General features: G+C 35.9%; 1 protein-coding gene across 1 annotated transcript in view; it reads left to right on the top strand.

Moving 5' to 3' along the window:
• Positions 1 to 23,652, top strand: part of L3MBTL4 (L3MBTL histone methyl-lysine binding protein 4) — a 233,359-nt gene that overhangs the window by 30,980 nt on the left and 178,727 nt on the right. The window contains exons 4-9 of the mRNA XM_084887063.1: positions 2,102 to 2,193; positions 13,131 to 13,235; positions 14,286 to 14,421; positions 16,349 to 16,440; positions 17,858 to 18,012; positions 19,036 to 19,112. Of these exons, the coding sequence (XP_084743189.1) occupies positions 2,102 to 2,193; positions 13,131 to 13,235; positions 14,286 to 14,421; positions 16,349 to 16,440; positions 17,858 to 18,012; positions 19,036 to 19,112 (657 nt within the window). The remainder of the gene's footprint in view (positions 1 to 2,101; positions 2,194 to 13,130; positions 13,236 to 14,285; positions 14,422 to 16,348; positions 16,441 to 17,857; positions 18,013 to 19,035; positions 19,113 to 23,652) is intronic.

Here is a 23,652-nt window from a genome sequence, read left to right as displayed (position 1 = left end):
CGTTGATGACAATTCTGTCAGCCTACTTGAAAATTAAAATGCTTTTAAAATTCTCATGCTTTATAAGTGCAATTGCTTAGCAATAATAACAAGTTAGTGTGTTGATTGATATAGAGTAAATGTTATGTTAATGTACATGCTCTGTTGTATCTATTTTAAATGTATACATTGAAGTTATTTTTTTCTTTATTACCTGAGCACAAAATATTTTCTTTTTTTGTCAGTGATATGAATGGATGCCAATGGAAAATTTATTTACTTATTTTTCATCCATTATACCAGGGACTGGGTTATATTTTTAATCAAGCAGGCAGGCAGTGCACTTCTTGGCACATTAAGAGGAGCTCAGAAAATATTTTTGAATGACTAAAATGCTACATGAATTTTTTATGCACAACTCGGTATATTTTTGTATTTGTTATTTCCTTAGGTTGCTTTATTATCTTGAGAGGTTTCAGATGTTTGACTTAGAGGTGTATCTTAACACATGTCACCACCAGTGCTCATGAAATTCTGACCATTTACCATCTGAGCATTTTGCAGAAAGCATTTTGCAGAAAGATAAATGTTAGAAATGTTTATCAGTCTTCTCCGAGGATGCGTGTATGTGTATGCGTGTGAGTACACAGTGTGGAGGGAAATCTAATTAATACTTGTATAGAATTTTAAAACTGTAAAGGTAAAAATAAGAAAATAATATTTAGATTAATCTCACTACCAATGTATAGCCATTGTCATTATTTTGCTGTTCCAATTGCTTTCCTATGCATGTGCTTGAATGTGTGGACACACCTATATGCATAGTATCTTGCACAAAGAAGGTTCTTTATAAATATGTTGGATAAGTGAGTGTTTTAATATATGTAATTTTTATTTTAAAATTTAAGATCATATTATATGTACATTTTGTGTCCTTACTTTGATTTTATTCATCACAAAACTTTCTCAAAATATTTTATTTGAAAATATGGATGTTTGTAACTTCATAATCATACATATATGTACCATACCATAATTTATTTAACCTTTCTCCCATATTACTTTTATTTTGCATTTTTGCTATGATAATTTTATGTATGTTTAACTATTATGTTTTATCATGACTATTTTCTTAGCATGTAATAATCCTAGAGGAGGAATTACTGGAGCATAGATTATAAACTTAAAACAATTATTAGTCCTTTTTGTCCAATTTTTATTATTTAAATGTATGTTATTGAATTACAAAGGATTCATCTAGAAAATTTGGAAAGCAGGAAGATAAAAGTAGAAAGACATTTTTTATAATCCTGGTACCTAAAGACAACTTCATTGAAGATTTAGATTTATATAATTATACTCTTTCTATTTCCACTACATATTTTACACAAAATAATCATTTTGTTTTCTAAAATTGCTCCCCACCCCCACTTACATAGACTTCCTCTGCCACTAACAGTGTGCTGTAATGTAACTTTACAGCCAATTACTAAAATAACATGTCTATGCATGTATTTAATAACCCCCTTTTAGTGGGCCTTTAGTTTGTTTCCCATTATTACAGAGAGCTCTAGGATTAAACTTTTGTGTTTGTCCCTTAGACACATCCACTGTAATTGTATTAAAACAAATACCTAGAAGAATCACTGGTTCCAAGTTATGAATAATTTGTAAGGCTTTTGACATATATTCCACATTGCTTTCTGACAGCTCCCACTAATAGGCATTCACACTAAAAAAGAGGTAAAGTTAAAGGAGATGAAAAAAAAAGTTCTCAAGTTATTCACCTTAAAATTAACCAAATTGTCTTGTAGAGAACCTGCACCTGTTCCCTTTTCGTGAAGAGTGAGAGGTTCCTGTTTAAAGTGTTCACGGCTGTCTCCATGGGGTGGGGTGTATCCATAAGCCTGTTCTCAGACAGGAAAAGCTTAAAATGGAATAGCCAGATGACTTTACTCAGTGCTCAGAAAATGAGAGAGAAGGCTCTTTTTGGTTGCTGGGTCTTGTCATGACCAATTTAATTAATTTGCCTGCTTCTTGGGTTTATCTTCAAATTTTATTATTTTCTGTCACTAATTGTTTCAAGAAAAGTCATTGTTTTTTGGTTTTGTTTTTTTCCCAGTCCCTTCAGCGGCTGTACAGGACACGTGGTCTTGGGGACAGTACTTGAAAGAACAGAAGGCTGTAGCAGCACCCGTTGAACTGTTTTCCCAGGTGAACTACTGAAGGTCTTATGTTTTTATAAGGAATTAATACTTAAGTGAATTAATTAGAATTAAATTGTTTGCCTAGAGAGTACACCAACTTATCAGATTTGTAGTTGCTGGAAAGTGGCAAAACAAAGCTAATCATAGCCTTAGTGTTTCAGAGTGTGTGCTGCAGAGCTAGACTCCTGGATTTGAAGACCAATGCCCTTACCTACCAGCACCCAGTCCTGGGACAAGCCAGTCAGTTTCTCCGTGCTCAGTTTCCTCATCTATAAACTAGGGAAAGTGCCATACCCTCTTTTTTTGGGTTGTTGAAGGATTAAATAAGTTGTACATGTAAAGGACATAGGATGCAACATGCACAAGATAAACACTCAGTAAATGTTAGTCTTCCTTTTAATTAGTTGATATTACTTGCCTTGTTCACCCAAGAATCTCTGTACCTGAGCTCTGGACTGTTCCCGTTTCTCCTTGTCTAGAGATCCCAGTCATCAGTAACCTCATGTCCTGTTTGTAAGTTAACCCTGCTTCTCTTCTGAGCCTTTCCCTTTAGAACACAAACATGCTTCAGTCTATTCCATCTTTAAGAAAAAAATACTGCCCCTTTATTTTGCATTTTTCTCTTTAACTCATTTCCTTAGTCCAATCAGCTTCTTGAAATTTTAGGCTGCATTTTATTTTCCTCTTTCCTTTATTTTTCTAACCTTTTCCTATCTCAACTGCTACAACCTGGCCTGTACTCCCACCATTGCCTGAATCTGTGCCCATTGAAGTGACTCCATGATTTCAAAGCCTATTAAAGCTGCATATTAATCTCACTCCATTCCAGAACTCTGTCCACTGTAAGCAAAATAAGCTTCTACCTAGCCACTCCTTGCCATGCTCTTCCGAACGTCCTTTTCATTGGCTATGATTTAATCGTAGGGCCCTTTTCTGCATGGCTTCCTGGCTGTCTCCTCTACCTCCTTAACTTCCATTCTACCCAGACACAATGTCCTAACCTCCTGATCTTTCTCTTGATCCTCCTTCTCACCTGGATGCCACATAGCTCTTACCACTCAGAGCATCCAAACCAGACTCTTCGCAGCTGCCTTGTTCTGGGCTCCTTGTCCCTGGGAATGGTCTTTACTAGTCCCCTGTGGCCAGCTTGAGTCTTTTCTCTCTTTGCTCTATGTTTGACCATCTAGTCTGCTCCTTTTACCTCTTAATTCTTCAATTTCTACTCTCTGTCCTTACCACTGTGGCCTTAATTTATAAATGAACTCTGACTTTTTTTTTCATATAAATTGTAGCAAGAGTTTCTACAGGTTTTTCAGGTTGGCTTAATCTTTAACCTTGTCTGCACACTATTGTCATAATGATGTGTCCTGATAAGGAAATTCCAGCCATCTGCAGGATGACAGGGGAGCATTATTTTTGGATGGGGCTAGGAATACTTGGGGAACAACTACACCTTCCTGGTTTTACCTTTTTAATGGACAGATGGAAGAGAACCTTATTTGAACACATTCCTGTTCTCTTAATCTTCCTTACTTAAAACAAAAAAGAAAGCAATGGCTTACTCTCTCTTTCTAAATGTAATCTCGGCATCCAGACCTGAATTTTATTTTAAAAAATCTAATATTTTTTAAATATGCCAGTACATTAAATAGAATTTGGACCCCCCCGTTTTGTTTTTTTATAAGGTCTGGATCTGTACTCATCTCTGCAGGTATGAAAGATGCTGCTATGAAAATTCGTGTTTGTTATAACCCCTGTAAAACTATGGAAGACATCTAGAACCTTTCCTACCAAAATAATTCAGTCAGATGCCAAGTAATTTATGTTTTGAACATGCTTCCAAATTATTTAATAATGGCTGAGAATGTTATATTAGTTTTAATATAGATCCGTAAATATTAATCATGAGCCACGTGATCATCATGCATGGCTTTCTTAGTGATTGCATAAATGATATTCCTCATTGTATTATAAATTCTAATATGCTGAGAATCAAATATAGCTTCAGTCTGTATTCACTTTTTACTTGCTTCAGTATTTGCTTCCTTTATTTATCTGTTGGCTTTTGTCCTCTCGATGTATTTTCTTGCCTCCGCTTTTAAGATAACTTCATGCATGTTTAAAGTTCTTCCTGTGTGTATTATATGTATTTAAAAAATACTCTGTGTATTATATTTAGATGTTTGGCTTGGGGTTAAATTACAAGTTATATTGAGGGCAGAGAAAGAAGTGTGTTTGAAAACTAGAATGTGGCCTTACAATGTGCATTCATTCAGCTAATTAATTGCTGGGATCCTGAAGAACAGAGTGGATTCCCATTCATTCATGTTTACTTCTTATATTCTCTAAAGCTGTAGGTTCAAGGGTAAAACTGAATATACATCCTGATCTTATAGCTGGGATACCTCCCCACTTCTCTGAAATGGTGTGTCTCAAAGTACCAGGGGCTGTGAAATGGCTTAGCAGGTTGCAGTAGTGGAGCCGGACAGTGGATCAGGGTGGCTCTTTTCTTCTCGGGAGGGCTTGCAGCCCCTGCAAAGGCTGCTTATCTGCAGTGCCAGCTGAAAGCTGAATGCCAGCTCAGAGCTGTTCAGGGAAGAGAAATTAAAAGAACAAAATAGTGAAATTTAGAATCAGGGAGAGACTGTTTCCACATCCTTTCTTCTTTAGTTAAAGGAAACATATTAGAATTACCCTTGTCTTTTTTTCCTGAGAGGGTTTAGTCCTTTGGGAAAAAAATATGTGGGTTCAGTGTTTTAGATGCTAGACTCAGAGGGTTTGTGAAATCTGCTCAGTGATGGCCAGTAATTTATCATACAACATTTTAAGTTATTTTTAAAAAGTTATTTCTTTGCAGTTTTTTATTTTATACTGTGTGGTCTATTTCTCTTTGTTCATGAGATTTTTGTTGGTAAAGCTTCCTGGATCCAACAGTATTTCATCCAATTTAGTATGTGTTACTTTTGTTTCTGAGACTATAATTCAGTCAGTGGTTAGGTATATATAATTCAGTCAGTGTGTGTGTGTGTGTGTGTGTGTGTGTGTGTGTGTGTGTATATATATATATATATATATATATATATATATATATATATATATATATATTGGAGGCCTGGTGCATGAATTTGTGCGTGGGTGTGGTCTGGCCAGCCTGGGCAGGTGGAGGAGACATGGACAGTTGGCCAGCCTCCTGTTGGTTGAACTCTTGGTCAAGGGGACAATTTGCATATTAGCCTTTTATTATATAGTAGATACACTGAGTGGACAGATTATTATGAGTCCAGAGATCATAATAATCTGGCCACTCAGTGAATACATACACATACACACACAAACACATACACACTATATACATTTTTTTTTCTTTTTTCTATCTATCACCAAATTCTGACTATCAATAGGTCAGTAAGTTCTGGGGAAATGAGAATTTTGAACCTGTGGTTGTAGTAGAATAGATTTTGAAATAACAGGGGGATTACATTTACTAACTTGCTAATGTATACTCTTGTTGTGCCATGAATTCTTTGTTTTCTACTTGTAGAATGCTCCTTGGTATAATCTTAGATGCAGTTTGTGATTCAGAATTACTTTATTAAAATTGTTCAAAATAACAAGAAAGTACTCCCTAAAATGAGCATTTAAAAACACAGAATCAGTCTTCCTTCACTGTTATGTTAACTAAAGCTTTGCAGGGTTTTATATTTAATTATTTAGGTGCTGACTTCTCCCATTAGCTTAACAAATGGCAAAAATAGGTGTCAATTGGCAAAAGGAAAATTTGGACATGCCTTGCTGCCTGGCTTGTGTGTCCATGGTGAACAGCTGCTGGGAACTGCTGCATCCTGCTTATTGAAATCTCTCCTACATATGTTATGTAATCAGTAGGTTTATAGGTTGATTGGTGACAGATTCCCTGAAGGAATGGCCACGTGGCTCTTAATCTTTTTCTAGGTCTTATCCCCCTTTGAACATCTAAAGAAAGGTATCACTAATCTCCTTAGAGAAGTGTTTATATCCATTTACATGCAAATTTTATATGAAATTAATAAGGTTTCTGCAATCCCTGAAGAAATCATGGATCACAACTCTGCTTCATCCTTAAAAACAGATACATTAAGGTATAGTTTAAACAGGAAACTTTAAAAAGTATATACATGTGAGTAATGTGTGCTGTGTGTGAGTATGTGTGTGTGTATGTGTATATATATATATATTTTTTTTCTTTTTTTTCTTTTTCTTCAAGTCCTCCTTTTTCTCTTTGATTACAATAAGAGAAAGCTAGAAGGGGTTCCAATATTCTTGATATATCCCACTGTTAGTTCAGGTGAAAATCATAAATCATCTTATGGAAAAGCAAGGAAGGAGTTTCATAACCTCTCATAGTTTGCCAATATTTTGCAGTGAATAGACATTTATGATGAAAGATTCATTGCAAGATAACTGGGAAAACACTGAAGCTGTAGTAATGCATCAGAAAGATAGAACTGAAAAGTAGGTATAGAAATGTAGTTGTTAATGAGCTGTCCATAAAGTCCTTGAAAGTATTAGTATATATTGATAACATGATAAAAGTAAAATGATCACATTATGGGAAATTTGGAAATTTTTCCCAAGCCTGAAAGTAGGTGTCAGTTTAAACTCCCTGCCTTCTTCATCTTCTGCATCCAGACAGTTTTTAGCTACTGCCCATTTTACTTCCTAAAAAGCTATTGAATTTCTTCCCTCCATTCTAGCTCTTCTTCTACATTGATTGAGGTTCTTATTATTACTTATGAAGGCTATTGCAGCATTCTGGAATGTAATGTACATTTAAAGTTAAGCAGGGTTTGAATTCAAATTCTAGGTTTTATTGACTAGTTTGTAATGGGAACATTTGTGATCTCCTCTGAACCTGTTTCTTCAGATGTGAAATGGAGATTTTAGTAGTTCAAATACAGGGATTTTAAGGCTTAGTAAGCTGAATTAGATGCTGTACATAGCACATGAGAAGCTCTCAATTATTAGTAGACTAGAGGCCTGGTGCAGGGATTCATGCACTGGTGGGGTTCCTCAGCATAGTCTACACCCACTTGCAATTTGGACCTCCTTGGGAGATGTAGCAGTGCGTGAAGCAGCAGGCAGCCAGGGAGGAGCTCATGCCAAGGCCAAGAGCTGTGCCACTGCTGCTCATTATGGCCCCACTGTTCCTGCCGCCACCATTGCTCTGTAGTGCTGCTACGGAGGCAGGAGACCCTTATGCTGCTGCAGCTGTGCTGGCCAGCTGTGAGCCTGGCTCCTGGCTGAGCAGCGTGCCTGCTGTGGAAGTGCACTGACCACCAAGGGCAGCTCCTGTGTTGAGCATCTACCCCCTGGTGGTCAGTGCACATTATAGAAACAGGTCCTAATGGTTGCTTAGGCTTTTATATAGAGTTGTTTTATATATGAGTTGTTTTTTATATAAAACAACTAAAGTTGTTTTAAAATTTTATCTTTATTGTTCAAGTATCATAGATGCCCCCTTTCCCCCCCCATTGACCCTCTCTATTCAGCACCTGTCCCTCCCTTCATCACACTATTTCTGTGTCCATGGCTATGCATGTATGCATATAAATTCCCCAGTTAATCTGTCTCCATAACTCCCACCCTTTCCCTCTGAACTTTGTGAGTCTATTCCATGCTTCTGTATCTCTGGATCTATTTTTATTCATCAGTTTGTTCATTAGATGCCACATATGAGTGATATCATGTGATAATTATCTTTCTCTGACCGGCTTATTTTTCTTACACACTCTAAATTTTAATCCTACTTAATAAAATGATAATATGCAAATTAACCATCACTCCGCTATACCCACCAGCCACACCCATCAGCCAATCAGAGTGAGTATGCAAATAGACCCAACCAAGATGGCTACAGCCACAGATAGCAGGAGGGAGGCTTGGGCTTTCCAGGCAATGGAGGAAGCCAACCTTTCTGCCTGCCCTTGCTGGCCTAGGCCTTCACTCAAGGATACAAAGTTTTAATTATAGAAGGTAAACAAATCCAAATAGAAACGGTGGCAGCCACGAAGCTGGAAAGAGCAAGAGGCTAGGATTGCCCCTGGTAAGGGAAAAAGCAAAGCTTTCCTCACACCCTGGCCAGCCAAGGCCTCCTCTTCAGGCTATAAAGTTTCAATTGTAGAAGATAAATAAATTCCAGATACCAGGGCCTCCACTTGGTTCACCAAGGGGTGTGGCTGGCCTGCAGACCACCACAGGCCCCTCTTAAGGCCTCCCCACTCCCCAAGAGAATCCCCACCCTGGTCCAGGACACCCTTCAAAGCAAACCAGCTGGCCCCCACCCATGCACCAGGTCTCTATCCTATCTAATAAAAGAGCAATATGCAGATTGACCATCACTCCAACACACAATATGGCTGCCCCATGTGGACACAAAATGGCCACTACAAGATGGCCATCAGGGGAGGACAGTTGGGAGGCACCAAGCCTGCAAGGAATGGCAGTTCAGAGGGACCAGGCCTGCAGGGGAGGGCAGTTGGAGGCAATCAACCCTGCAGGGGAGGGCATTTAAGGGTGACCAGGCCGGCAGAGGAGGGAAGTTGGAGACAAACAGACTGGAAGGGGAGCAATTAGACATAAATCAGGCTGGCATGGGAGTGGTTAGGGGGTTATCATGCTGGCAGGCAGAAGTGGTTAGGGGCAATTAGGAAGGCAGGCAGGCGAGCAGTTGGGAGCCAGCAGTCCTGGATTGTGAGAGGGATGTCCCAGATTGGAGAGGGTGCAGGCTGTGTGAGGGACATCCCCTGTCCCCATGCATGAATTTTGTGCACCAGGTCTCTAGTTATAGGACAAAAGCTTAAAATTTATGAAGTCTTTAGTAAGTGCTTGGGAGAGTACTGCCCTTAAACCTTTCATAACGATCTACCACAGTGACTAAGAAGCTATATGCTAAAGCCAGACACATTGTGGTTTCAGGCACATTATATAACCTCTTGTGCCCCAGTTTCATCGTCTGTATAATGTACATAACACCTATTTCACAGAGTTTTTATGATGATTTAGTAAGTTGATACTTATTAAGTGCTTAGAACAGGATCTGGCCCAGATTTATGTGCTTAATAAATGCTTGGTGGATAAAAGGCATCTTCATAAAGGATAGCTCAGGCTCTGTAACCATTATTTCTAATTCCTTATTCTTCATTTCTGCTTATGGAGAAAATTATATCAACTACTGGAGGCCTGGTGCATGAAATTTGTGCATGGAGGTGTGGGGGGGTGCCCCTCAGCCCAACCTTGCACCCTTTTCAATCTGGGACCCCACAAGGAATGTCTGACTGCCCATTTAGACCTGATCCTGGCCTAAACGGGCAGTTGGACATCCCTCTCACAACCTAGGACTGCTTGCTCCCAACTGCTTGCCTGCCTGCCTTCCTGATTGCCCCTAACCACTTCTGCCTGCCAGCCTGATCACCCCCTAACCACTCCTATGCCAGCCTGATTGATGTCTAACTACTCCCCTGCCAGCCTGTTTGCCCCCAACTTCCCTCCTCTGCAGGCCTGGTCACCCTTAACTGCCCTCCCCTGCAGGGTTGATCGCCTCCAACTGCCCTCCCTTGCAGGCCTGGTCCATCTCTACTGTCCTCCCCTGCTGGCCATCTTGTAGTGGCCATTTTTTGTCCACATGGGGGCAGGATCTTTGAACACATGGGGGCAGCCATATTGTGTGTTGGAGTGATGGTCAATATGCATATTACTCTTTTATTAGATAGGATAGATGCCAGGTGCAGGAGTGGGGGCCAGATGGCTTGCCCTGAAGGGTTTCCCAGGTCATGGTGGGGGTTCTCCTGGGGCATGGGGTGGCCTTGAAGAGGGGCCTGTGGTGGTCTGCAGGCCAGCCACACCCCTTGGTGAACCAAGTGGAGGCCCTGGTATCTGGAATTTATTTATCTTCTACAATTGAAACTTTGTAACCTGGAGCAGAGCCAAGCTTCCTGCTGGCTCCTTGGCCAGCAGCCATATCTGTTGGAATTTAGGTATCTTCTATAATTGATACTTTGTAGCCTGGAGTGGAGGCCTATGCCAGCAAGGGCAGGCAGAAAGTTTGGCTTCCTCCATTGCCTGGAAAACCTAAGCCTCCCTCCTGCTATCTGTGGCTGTAGCCATCTTGGTTGGGTATATTTGCATACTCACTCTGATTGGCTGGTGGGCCTGGCTGGTGAGTGTAGCAGAGCAAAGATTAATTTTCATATTACTCCTTTATTAGGTAGGATAATAAGCTGTAAGAATGGAAAAAAAAAATACACACATTAAATTGCCTATGAATAAACCATTCAACACAAAAGAGATGGATGAAGGCAGTGATATTTCTCACTAAATGTTGCCTAAATGAATGTTTTCTTTTTTATTTGAAACCCCAAAATAATGCTCTGCCCTATCCATATAGTGTTCCTTACAACATTATTTAGGATTTCCAAATGCTCAATTGAAAAACCATTTGGAAAAGCTGACAAGACTAATGTTGATCATTCTAACTCCCTGCTATGAATTGTTGCCAGTGTTTTGAATTTATCATTCAGATGTAATGAGAAGGTATAGTCTGCTAATATAATTCTGGCTCCATTTTGCATCAGTTTTGTCAGAATATGAAAATGTTCTCTCAATTTCTACAGCTTCTTAAATTTTCCTTCAACATTACTAATATACTCCCCTTGGAGTTTCTCTTTCCCTTTTGCTTTCTTATCAGTGTTGTGTGTGTGTATACATATTTGTGTGGTGCTCTTGAAGTTAACTGAGAAATTCAAAGCAGTGACAGGAGGTAGTCACACAAAACTTGTTAATTACAATCTGCTGGAAAACATAGTAGATGTGAGAAGGCTGGGAGAGTTAAACACACACATGACATTTATTTTTGTAGAAATAAAATGTTCCTGAGAAATCATTCATTCTTGCCATTTCATTTTTGGGTTTTGTCATCTTTTAAGTTTTTTTCTTGGACGCTTCTAACATAATCTGTGAATGTAAGAAAGTTTTTAACGACATTTTACAAGCCAGTTCATAAATATTTTAAAACAATTTCATCTCCCTATGAAAATGCATACGCCCAAGTATAGAAAAGGGGTGAATAAACTTGGTGCCCACCCTCAGTGGAGTACAATGCAGCTGTAAAAAAAAAAAAAAAAAAAAAATGTGAACAACAGTTGTGGCCTGACATAGGGTGGTTTTGGGACATTTGGAAGAAAACAGCATGAATAGTATGCTGTCTTTTATAGGATAGAAGAGAAAATGAAGAAAAAATAGCTGCTTATTTTTACTAGCGGATACCCAGGAAATCAGCAAGACTGGTTATGCACAAGAGGTGGAATGGAGTAAATAGGATATGGGAGTAGAAATACTTTTTGAGTACCTTTTTCTATAGTTTTAAGTTTCAGAAGCATGTTAATATTCTACATATTAAAATGTAAAAATAATTCATTATGAATTGAAACAAATGAATTCCATTTTATTTCAAATGAATATCATAACTTTATTGAAGGAAGAAATAAAAAGAATAGACTTCATTTGTTATTTGTAAAAGAGTAGAGAGGGAAAATTGCAAACAAATCGTGAGCTCTTTTTGTAGGCTTATTTATTGCAATAGTGTGGGTAAAACAATTCTGAAACTATAATAAGTATACTATAGGATTTAGGATAGGAGTAAGTGTGTTGACCTTGTTAGAGGGGAAATACAAATATGGATAGAAAAAGGCAGAGCAAGCCCTTTGGGACATATTGGAATTAGATGAATTTGTTTTTCTTTTTCTTTTTTATAAAATATATTTTATTGATTTTTTACAGAGAGGAAGGGAGAGAGATAGTTAGAAACATTGATGAGAGAGAATCATCGATCAGCTGCCTCTTGCACACCCCCTTCTGGGGATGTGCCTACAACCAAGGTACATGCATTGACCGGAATCGAACCTGGGACCCTTCAGTCTGCAGGCTGATGCTCTATCTACTGAGCAAAACCAATTTTGGCTGAATTTGTTTTTCTAAAAATACATATGTGTACATAGATTTACATATATGTGTGCATGTTTATGTGATTGTATAGTGAAGGAACTGGACAATACAGTAGTTGTGTGATCAAAATTAACATCAGCAATGAGGAGACGCATGATCATCATGGGGCTGCAGATGTGATATCCTAAGAAGGACACAAACATCATCACCCATGTAGTATAATGGCAAAAGAATGTATACCTGAATCTAATCAGAAGGAAACATCAGACAAATCCAAAATGAGAAACTTTCTATTTTAATAAAACGAAGACGGGGAAAGACTATGGTCTTTAAAAATTTCAATGTTATAAAAGATAAAGAAATGCTATGGAGAATGTTGTCTTCAATATGAAAATATAGACCCCTACTTTACACCTAGAAAAAGTCAATTCTAGTTGCATTGTAGATTTAAACATGAAGAAAAAAAATTTTAAAGAACACTAGGAGAATATCTGTGTCAGTTCAGGGTTGCTGGGTATTTCATAGGATAAATGTATAAATGGTATAGGAAATAATTGATATATTTTACTACATTAAAATTTTAAAAAATTCTCCACAACAAAATCATCATAAACAAAGTGAAGAGCCAAGTCACAGACTGGGAATAGGTTATATTATAATCAACAAAGGATTATTTCCAGAGTACAGGAATAGCTCATTTAAATAATTAATGTAAAATGAGGAAAAGGAATAAATGGGGAATTCATAGGGCATAAGCTTTGTAGATGAGCTATTGCAAAGCACATAACTCTGATTAAACTGTCCTTCAAGTCAAGTATGTAAGAGCATCTTTCTAGCTTTAGCTCTAGTACTGAGCTTCCAGATAGTAAAGTAAGTTCTTGATTGTATATATAGCCATACCAAGTATTTTAATATCAAATTGTGAATGTATTTCAGTGGCTAATGTTATATCATGAAATCTTACAGGACCAATCCTTTCCAGAATACGAAAATGGTTTTCAGGTTGGAATGAGATTAGAAGGCATTGACCCCCGACATCCATCTGTATTTTGTGTGCTTTCTGTAGCTGAGGTAAGAGATGGTGTTATTGTCTTGAGCTAAATGCACAATGAAGTGACAGAAGAGAATTTTCTAGAGAATAATGAATTGGGTACTTTCTGTTCTAAACAGGCTCCAGTACATTATGGTTTTATTTTAGTCAGTGATGGGTGAAATATATTTCTTAATGATTTTTCCCTCTGAAGATTAGTTTTTTCAGTAAGTTCTTCATCTTTAGCAGGTACTCTTGATTTAATTGATAAATAGTTTTCACCTGAGGTTGATAATGATCAGTGAATCCCACTATGTTGCTTTCATCTATTAAAGGAGACAAAATTATTAAAGTTTTAGCTAAACTAATGAGAAATGCATATGAAAAATATTCATGCATATGAATTATGAATTTCCCATAAATATATGCATTTTGTGAAAATTATATAAAGAGCCATTGATGAAAGTAAATGGCTTATAAAATGTCATATTTACCAAACATTTTATATTACTAAGTTAATAAAAGAGCTGTATATTTTTAATAGCATCAAACATAGAAAACATTGTTCACTTAATTTACTAATTAATTTTAACTATTAAACTTATACAGCCTGTCTACAGAATGTATTTCTCAGACTTTTTTATTATTTCCTTTATTGAGTATGCTGGATTTATATGTTAGAGTTTAAAATAAGGTCACATCCATTTGGCTTTTGCTTTGTAATGTACCTTATTCTGTCTTGGGATATGACTCCAATCCAGACGGTAGGTGATGGGGTTTCTGAAAGGAATATTTGACATATATTGAGTTAATAAATAAACTCATTGGTGAATAGATATGTAAATTGAGCTCATATTCCTAGATTGAGAATTCTTTTGCAGAAAAAAATTCTAAATACTTGACTATTTTGTTAGCATTTTGTCTTATTTAGATGTTGTCTATAAATTTGTTCTATAATACAAACACATTTAGATGGAAGGATTGGTTCACATATGTTGATAGCAATGAAAGAATATAAGAATATTTTTCTAATGTTTTGTATACTTCAAATACATGACACAATCAATGATTGCAAACATTCCATTTTGCAGGTGTGTGGTTACCGTCTAAGGCTTCATTTTGATGGTTATTTAAGCTTCTATGATTTTTGGGCCAATGCTGGTTCCCCTGACATTCATCCAATAGGGTGGTGTGAAAAGACCAAACATGAATTGCATATCCCTAAGGGTAAGCAAGGATGGAAAGAGAGTGAGTGGTTATTTCAGCTTTATTTTAACAACATTTTGTGAAAGAATGATGAGAGCCTGGTGTGATTTGGTTTCCAAAATGAAAGTTTGGTCATCAAAAAGGTATAATTCTCTAAGGATATGATTCTTAGAATTTTTTTTAAAAGCATTAATAACTGCTTGAGTCAAAGATTCTGATAAAGCAACTAGGTAACAGAATTAAAATTTTATGATAGCATTTTATTTTACATAAATTTTATTAAACCTTATGAGGAATGAAGAAACTAATGCTTTAATTGTGATTAAAATGAAATATCTAAAAAATGAAATCTCAGTTAATGATATTGTGCAGTGAGAAACTTGATTCACTGACATTGTTTCCAACAGAAATCACAGGATACAGGGAAATATGAAAGACAAAATATTTAACTGATCCAAAAATATTTATTGAACCTGTTTTCTTTGGGCCAACAACTTGATTTTGTTGTTGTTTTATACCAAAAGAGAAGACTGGCAAATGTGACGGAAGCCATTTTTATTTGCTATGTGCTAAGGAGGTGAGGATTTGACCAGTTGAGATGCCAGTGGGCTCATTTTGTTGCATGCAAATTTCTCTTTCTTCGATTTGAGATGACTTTATGACCCTGGAAACTTCTGGAGTTAGTATATAGTCATTTTATTCTTAGTAACCAATTTAGGGTCCCCTCTGGGATCTGTCCCTCAGACTAATGGCAAAATCCCTTAAGATTACTGGATTTTGCGGAAGCTGGTATCGGGCCGCAGACTCATTCATTTGGTAGGTATTGATGGAGGTCTTACTCTGTGCAGGCACTGGAGAGATAGCACTACATAACATAAACAGTCTTTGCCTTTATGAGGTTTTCATTCTAGAGGGGAAGAATAATATAAACAAAGACAAAGATTTAGTGTCAGGCAGTGAAGGGGTTGGAGGTCAGAGAGCATCACAGGGATACTCTGACTTAGTGTGATGAAGAAAAGGCTGAGAAGGTGGCGTCTGACAGATAAATGGCTGATAAGAGGGAAAACAATGTGGCTGCCTGGATAAGGGCACTTGTTGGAGATAGAAGCAAGAGTAAATGCCTGGGGCCAGTATGCTTGAGGAATGACAAGGAGATGAATGTGGCTAGAACAGAGCAGCAAAGGCCTCGACCCAGGAGAAAAGGAGATGCAGCCTGGCCTTGAAGGCTGTGCGATGAGTCTGACTTTTATTCTAAATATAATACTGATCTAGAACCCGTTTTCTTTGGGCCAGCATCCTGGCACAAGGATGGGAGGAGGATGCATTTTTTTAGGGGAAACCTACAAAGCTATGGATCAGAAAGCTGGGTGGTCTTTGGATTGTGAAGGTATTTCTGTAATTTACACCAAGTGTCTGGCACCTGGATTATTGCACCACCAGGACATCTGGTGGCTTTCATGACCTGGCTTCTTCTGGAGTGATGATGAACTCAGGAACTTTTGTCTCCTTCCTTTAAACATTTTGGAAAGTCCTAAGGGGATATGAGACATCCACCAAGCAACCAGGGTACCAATTCTATATCTTAATGGATTTTTAAAAATTTTAGATAGGAAATCACACTCAGCAGTTTTGAAGTTTATACATGAAAAAACATTGATAGATCTCTTACCCCACAAGGGGGTGAGGGCATGGCAGAGGAGAGATCAATGGGGGGAAAAGGAGACATATATAATACTTTAAACAATAAAGAATTTAAATTTAAGAAGAAAGTAGTAGAAATGACAAACAAAAATCAACAATATTGAAATAACCTAGAAATTTTAATTTAAATATTTTGTGTTCTGCTAAAGGAAATTTAATTTCTGGAAGAAGACTGAATAAGAATTATATATTTAGTATGCACATGGTTACATTTGTGGGCATCTTGAATAATCCATACTTTTTTTAGGTTATAGAAAAGATAAATTTGTTTGGATGAATTATTTGAAGGTCTGCAAATTCCAAAATGCTCCCAAGAAATTATTCAGAAACAGAAGTTCTGTAAGTATTTTCTCCATCATTATAAATTAGTTTTTTTTTTAGCTTAAATTTTTAAATATCCAGTATGTATTCTGTTTTACTTTAACTTTTAAAGAATTCTTGGCTTCCTCTTGACCCTTTCCACTTAATATGTCGGTTTCTTATAGGCATATCAATATATTTTATCCCCTTTAAAAATATAATTAAATACTTTGATTAGATGTAAAGAGTTGAAAACTTTGTATTTAAAGCCTTCTAAATTTAAAATGCCTTTTAGAATTGTTTTTGTTCTTTTCTGTGCTTTTTGTGAGTTAGACATTTAAAGTTAGTTTTGATGTTTTGAGACAAGTAATTGCCCCAGATAGACACTGAATGTACCCATCCTAGTTGGATTTATGTATAATGACAATGAGGGTGACACTTTATATACAGATTCACAAGGAGTGTATGAGAATTTGAGTAGAGTATACTCATACCATGTGTATCCTTAGCAACCTACCAAGTCTTAATGAGAGAATGAGGATAAGTCGCAGCCTACCTTCTCTGAGCCCATGGGCCCAGCAATGAAGCCACACATCAAGGAAAGGGGTGGGAAGCCTAGAGTCTTGCCGCCTGTGGGCTGTGTCCCTGTGTAGGCACCTACCCAGTTTTTCCAAGCTTCAGTGTCCTGATCTTGAGATCAGTGTTATGCAGTTTCTCTATATGGTTCATAGAATGTATCAAGGAAAAAAATATGAAATTGCTTTGAAAAATGTAATGTGCTTGAAGAAAACAAAGCTCAGGGGTCAGTATATATAGTAAAGAAGTAGGAAAACCCTCTTCTAGTTCCCAGATACAGTAGGTATACTTTCTAATTCTCAGGGCTGGCTAATTATAGTTTTAAGAAAGTGGGTTTGTCATTTTAATATTTTGTAAATCATAGTCTTTAGTATGTTTTAATACTAAAAATATGTGCTGATAATAAAGAGCATTTGGATATTCAACTATAATTTTATTTGTGGGTTACTATATGTGTTCCTTAAATATTGAAAAAGCCACTAATTTAAGATCTGATCAAAGTAAATAATTTTGGTGCTTAAGAGTGTTATTTGGAAACTATTCAAAAGCCTCTGGAGCTGAGGAAATATTTTGATACTACTATATTAAGTAAACATCATATTTTAAAATTCATACAAATTACTGTAAGAATTGAAGAAGAAAGAAAATGATCCTGATAAGGGAAATAAGCCTACCTGGACAAAAATCTTTGTTCTGAATATAAACTTCCTAACAGTTTGTTGGCCTATTTTCACTGGCATTTGCTGGCTTTGTTCAGGAGAGTAAGTGTTAAGACCCTGTAGACTTTTCTAATGCTAAAAATCATAGTCGTTTTGACCATTCTCTGTCCTGTTCGGTGTCCTGTTTCTTTTTGTGCCTCTTCTTTCTGGCGCTGTGTTAGAACGGGCCAATGCCTAAAGAATTTCAGGTGGGAATGAAGCTGGAGGCTGTCGACAGGAAGAACCCTTCACTGGTGTGTGTGGCAACCATAGCAGATATTGTTGAAGATCGCTTGCTAGTGCATTTTGACAATTGGGATAATAGTTACGACTATTGGTGAGACACCATTGTGTGTTTTATTTTTGTGTGTTTGTGTTTTGTGTTAAAAATTTATTTTCATTCCAGTATTGTCGCTGTTCTTACTGTTATTGAAGTTATGAACAGGAATCCACTACCACACAAATTGTTAAATTTGAGCCCAAGAAACATTTCCTTCTGAGAAGTTGCCTAATGAGGCCCCATCCAAAATAATATGACCAGTTCAGGGCACTTTGCTGTATTTTGTCTAGTTTATAAGGGAAGCATTTTCATGAAGAGGAAGATAAGAACTTGCAGTATTTTTTTTTCCTGGAAAATGTTGAACTCGCCCTGTCATATTTTTCAAAGGGAAGATTCAGGGAGGATGGAATGAATGATTTGAAAGCCCATGGGAGCAGAGAAAATTCTACAGTGCCATTAAATTAACACTGCATGAGTTAGGGTTTTCCAAGCAAAAATCTGACATATGGAAGAGGGCATGGCAAAATACTTTTAGTAGCATTTCTTCATAGTATATCCTGAATAACCCGCAAGTCCCTGCCTCAGGCTGTCATTCTCTGATTCCTTCCTTGAACTAAGAATTAAAGATCAATTGTTGTCTGTGTCTTAGGGGGTGAAGTCTGAATTCTTTGAAAGGAAGACAAAAAATGTGTACTCATGTGGAGTCTGATTGGGCTGTCCATAAGTTTGGACTGGCCTATTACTATTTTTTCTTGGTGCTAGCAAGAAGGTGGTAGAAGAGGTTTATTAAAATGTTGACTCTTTGGGGAAGTTACTGGCAGTTCATGTCTTAGTCAAATACTTTTTATTTTATAGTTTTAAATTTCAAGAAAGTTATGTAAAAGAGAAGTTTGGTCAGTCAATTTACAAAATATAGTACTAAAATTGCTTACTTCTAATTCTCTTAGGCTATAAACTAATGCTTTAGCTATGAAGTAATATTTTCAATGATATCTCTCAATATCCAGAATGTTCATTACTCTTGGGTTATTTGTCTGGCCTTAATTAATAGGGGATCTAAATAGAATCCTGTTTTTGCAGGTGTGATATAAATAGTCCTTATGTCCAGCCTGTTGGTTGGTGTCAGGAGAATGGAAGAACTCTGATAGCACCGCATGGTGAGTAGACATGCTGCGTGCTGTTAAGTCATTCTGTGTGAGTGGCAATGATCATTAATGTTTTCATTTATATAAACTACATTCAAATAAAAGGTGTATGATGAAAATACTGTGCAAGGTTCTGTTGACCACCAAGTAACCCAAAAGTCTAAAATCTGCACATTCTTCCCCATAATGAAAATAGAGTGTTTTATAAAGGCAAATTAGACATTAAAAAAGTTGCTAAATTTTTTAATCTAACAAAATGAGTGCTATTGTTATAGATCAACATTTAAAACAAGCTATTTCTAGCTACATAATTTATCTCATAACTTATGTTAATTTATTAATTGAACCTTAGATTATTAAATATACATAGCTTTGGAGTTGAATATAAGAAATCCAGAAATCTAAGAAGTGATAATTAACAGTGACTTGTCCGACCCCTGTACGAAGCCAACTTAATGACAATACTGAAATAAGGACTCTCTAGTTGTTATATTTTTTCTCATTACAGGACTATTAAGAAACATTCTTTAGAGATTTGCCATTTCAAGTCCAAAATTTTTTAATTAGATTTATAGGGGTGATATTGGTTAATAACATTATATAAGTTTCAAATGTTTAATTCTAAAGCACATCATCTGTATATTACATCATGTTTACCACCTAAAGTCAAGTCCCCTTCCATTACTATATATTTGACTCATTTACCTTTTACTACCCACACTTTCTTCTGGGAACCACCACACTGATGTCTGTGTCCATGTTTTTCCATTTGTCTTTTTGTTCTGCTCATTCACCTGTTGCTTTCAGTTTTATATTCAGCATCTTAGTGAAATCATATGACTTCTGACCTTCTCCGTCTGACCTACTTCACTCAGAATGATATTTCAAAGATACATCTGTGTGTTTAATTTTAAAGTGAAGTAGATATAGTGGTTGTGTAATCTTAACATTTTTAAAACAAGTGTTCTAGGAGAAACCTATTTTCTTTCAATAAAAATATAGAGTAAGGAATGTGTCAGAATGAAGCAGATGCTTACCTTTAAATTTGAATGATTCTGGATCTTGCTGTTTTTAAATCTATCCCCCCCTCTCTTAAATATAGGAAAATGCTAGGATTTTTCAACAATTGTTTTAATTCAGTGAAAAGAGTTCAAGAATTAAAGACAATCAACAAGCCAAACAAAAACCACACCCTATTAAAATATTAAATTAGTCTTTAAAGGTTTTATAAAATAACATATATTGTAGTATCTTCTCAAACTCTGATTTTGATGCACAGATAACTTTAGAGTTGCTTGTCCTATTTTTCTGTGAAACTGGCTAAGGCTAACTTTATACAGTGTTCTTTAAGATGAAGTGAACTGTTGGTCATATCTCAGAATGTGAGGTTGGAGTTGGCATGCCTGCAGATGCAGCACACACCCTTCCATTTTCCTCCAAAAAAATCACTTCCATGCTGCTTGCCACTTGCTCACACTAGACTTCACCATGGATTCAGTGTTTAAGTCCATAACTCATCTCTTGGTGCTGAGTGAGTCTAGGAACAGTCTGTGCAACACATTAAAGATTAAAGGTCCAGATCATTCCATTGTTAACATGCATTAAGGACTGAGGGGAACACACCTGCCATACCCCAGGTGAGGCCCACTCTTAAGGCCCTGATTGAATGTGAGTAGGAGACTATTTCCTCCCTAAAGTCAATAAAATGACAGAAGAATTCAATCCAGGCTTGTAGTTTTTAATAGAATTAATTGTTTATTTAAATATTGTTACCATCTAAAATCTGAATGATGGTTTAAACCATTGACTAATTTAATAATGCACATTTTTCACTCGAGGAGCAAATTATCTTCTCTAACAGTTCTAAAAATTTTTAGGAGATTTTATCTGACATGCAGTGTTTGAATTAGAATCTCACAGTTAAGCTACCTCTAAACCTTACATACTTTTTAGTATTCTTTTTACTAACTAGAGTGTTCTTATACATTTTAGTACAGTTTTCTGTGTAGACATGTCTTCATTTCTCGGGCATAAACCTATGAGTGGAATTGCTGGGTCATGTGATAAGTCTGTGTTTACTATATTGAGGAGCTAACACACTGTTTTCCCAAGTATCTGTGCCATTTTACATTCCCACTAGCAATGTATAACGGTTCTTATTTCTTAACATATTTATCAATACTCATTATTTTCTGTTTTCTTGATTAAGAACATCCTACTGGGTGTATAATAGTATATCTATTTGCTTTTGATTTACTTTTCTCTAATGACCAGTGATGTTAACATCTTTTCATGTGGTTATTGGCCATTTGTGCATCTTCTTGCTAGAATTATCTATTTAAGTCCTTTGCTCATTTTTAAAATTGAGTGCTGTTTTTATTGTTTATTATTTAAGCATTATATTCATTTATTATTCTTAATTATTATTGTAAAAGTTTTTATATATTCTGGTTACTAAATTTATATTGTATAAGTGATTTTCAAATGTTTCTCCCATATAGATTGTCTTCTTTACATGTTTTAATTTTTTATATTTTAAATAATTTAAATAATTATTTATTTTTCAATTACAGTTAACATGAATATTATATTAGCCTCAGATGTCCAACATAGTGATTGGACATTTATATAACAAGGGATTACCCCAATAAGTCTACTACCCATCTGACACCATACATATTTATTATAATATTACTAGAGGCCCAGTGGTGTTTTCTTAGTCTTTGAAGGATCTGAAAAATTTTAACTGAGATATAGGGTGGAAGAGGATATTAGGTAGAAGGAACAGTGTATACAAAAGCAAGGTGACAGTACATATACATAAAATCAAAATGGGTTTCATTTTTGTTTTGGAGCATTGATAAGGAATTAGTAGGAAGGGGATTTTATGAAGGATCTTTAAAAGTGAGAATGAGGAGGGATAGTGAAATCTCTGCTGTAACCATGGTTAGGGAGCATTTGTTTGGCAGCAGTAGGCCAGATGAGAAAGGGGAGTAAGAGACCACTAGAGAGATTCATGATATCTGAAAATAGGAGTATAGCATTCACCAGGGCTGGGGCAATGGGGCTAAGAAGAGGTAAACTACTTGGAATTGCTGCTTACTTGATTCGGCAAGTGACTGAATAAGAAGACATGAATAGGCTCTTTAATCAGAATTTCTTGTGGTCTGGAGGGCTCTGCAAGTTGATGGGCCAAGGAAATAAATTTAGTTATTGACATTATAAGACTCTTCTTGTAAATATCATGTTCTACAGTAAATGCATTTTAATGTGATAACAAAACGACACTCAAAGTGAGAAAACAATTAAACTGTCTCACACTTGCATATTTTGCTAAGTGTGAGACAGTTTTTATAGCCATTTGATACAATGTGCAATATTGTTTTATGTTATGTGTCTGTGCCTCAGGTAGACATTCTACACCATAGTCCCCATAGTGTATTACTGTGATTCCATCAGTGAGCGATCCTGCCGCTGCAGAGTATCATTATTCGTTCTCTTGTTTAACTTGATTGCAAATCATATCACTGTTTCCCCAAGGCATCTCACACAGAGTAAATTCCCAACACATTTTATAGTCACACTGTAAAAGGATAGCATTCTCTTTTGCTATAAAGAGTGTTCAGTCAATTAAATTCTACTCTTTGTGAATTAAATTTTGTTTTACCATTGGATTCTTATACATAATCACCAACGAAGTGAAGCATTGCACATCTTATAATTAAACTTCTTTAAAATAAAAATTGTGTAATTTTGTTATTATAAAACTATAGAAATGTCTAAATATGAAATGTTATAATGAATAAATTAAAATGTTAATCCCACCATTAGAGTTTATCATTGTTATTCTCATTTTTTCAATACTTTTGTCTCTTTACTTGACTTTATGTTTAAAAATTAGAATTGTTATTTTAGTGTTCATACTGCTTTGATAGCCCTTTACCCCATTTTACTTGAAAATATAATTTTCTTTAAGTAGTCTTTATGAACCTAGCTACCAATGACTGCATACTTCTTTATATTATGAAGACAACACATTTTATTTAGGGTTTTTCTTTATATTTAACATTAACATTTTTCCAGTTTTTAAATAATGTTGGAAGACATCCTTTTAAAGAAATGGTTACATATGTTTGCTATTTCCTTGTAGATGTAAGTGGAATTATTGGATTAGAGAGTATAGAAAAAAATTGAAGCATTTGATAAATATTTTCATATTACCCTCTATAAAGTTTATTTCTTCTAACAACAATATTAAAATGTTTAAAAGTAAAAAAATTAAAATGAAAGAATACCAGATTTCTCAAATTATAGGCAAAATTTTCTGTGACTATTGTGTTACATGGACTGTGTTTATTTTGCTTACGTTTTATCCACAAGTCCTTGTATATAAAACTATATAATAAATCGCATTTCTTTTTAAAAATATTTCAAATAAAATACTTTATATTGAATTGGTCATAATAAATCTTCTAACAAATAAAATCCTTGAACTTGGTGAATTCTTTCAAATATTAATTACCATGAGCTAATGAGCATATCAAATTGCTCC

This window comes from Pipistrellus hanaki, assembly GCF_964339955.1.
Source record: "Pipistrellus hanaki genome assembly, chromosome: 6".
Taxonomy (NCBI): domain Eukaryota; kingdom Metazoa; phylum Chordata; class Mammalia; order Chiroptera; family Vespertilionidae; genus Pipistrellus; species Pipistrellus hanaki.
The sequence above is the reverse complement of the archived record's forward strand: the minus strand, read 5'-3'. Positions and strand labels throughout refer to the sequence as shown.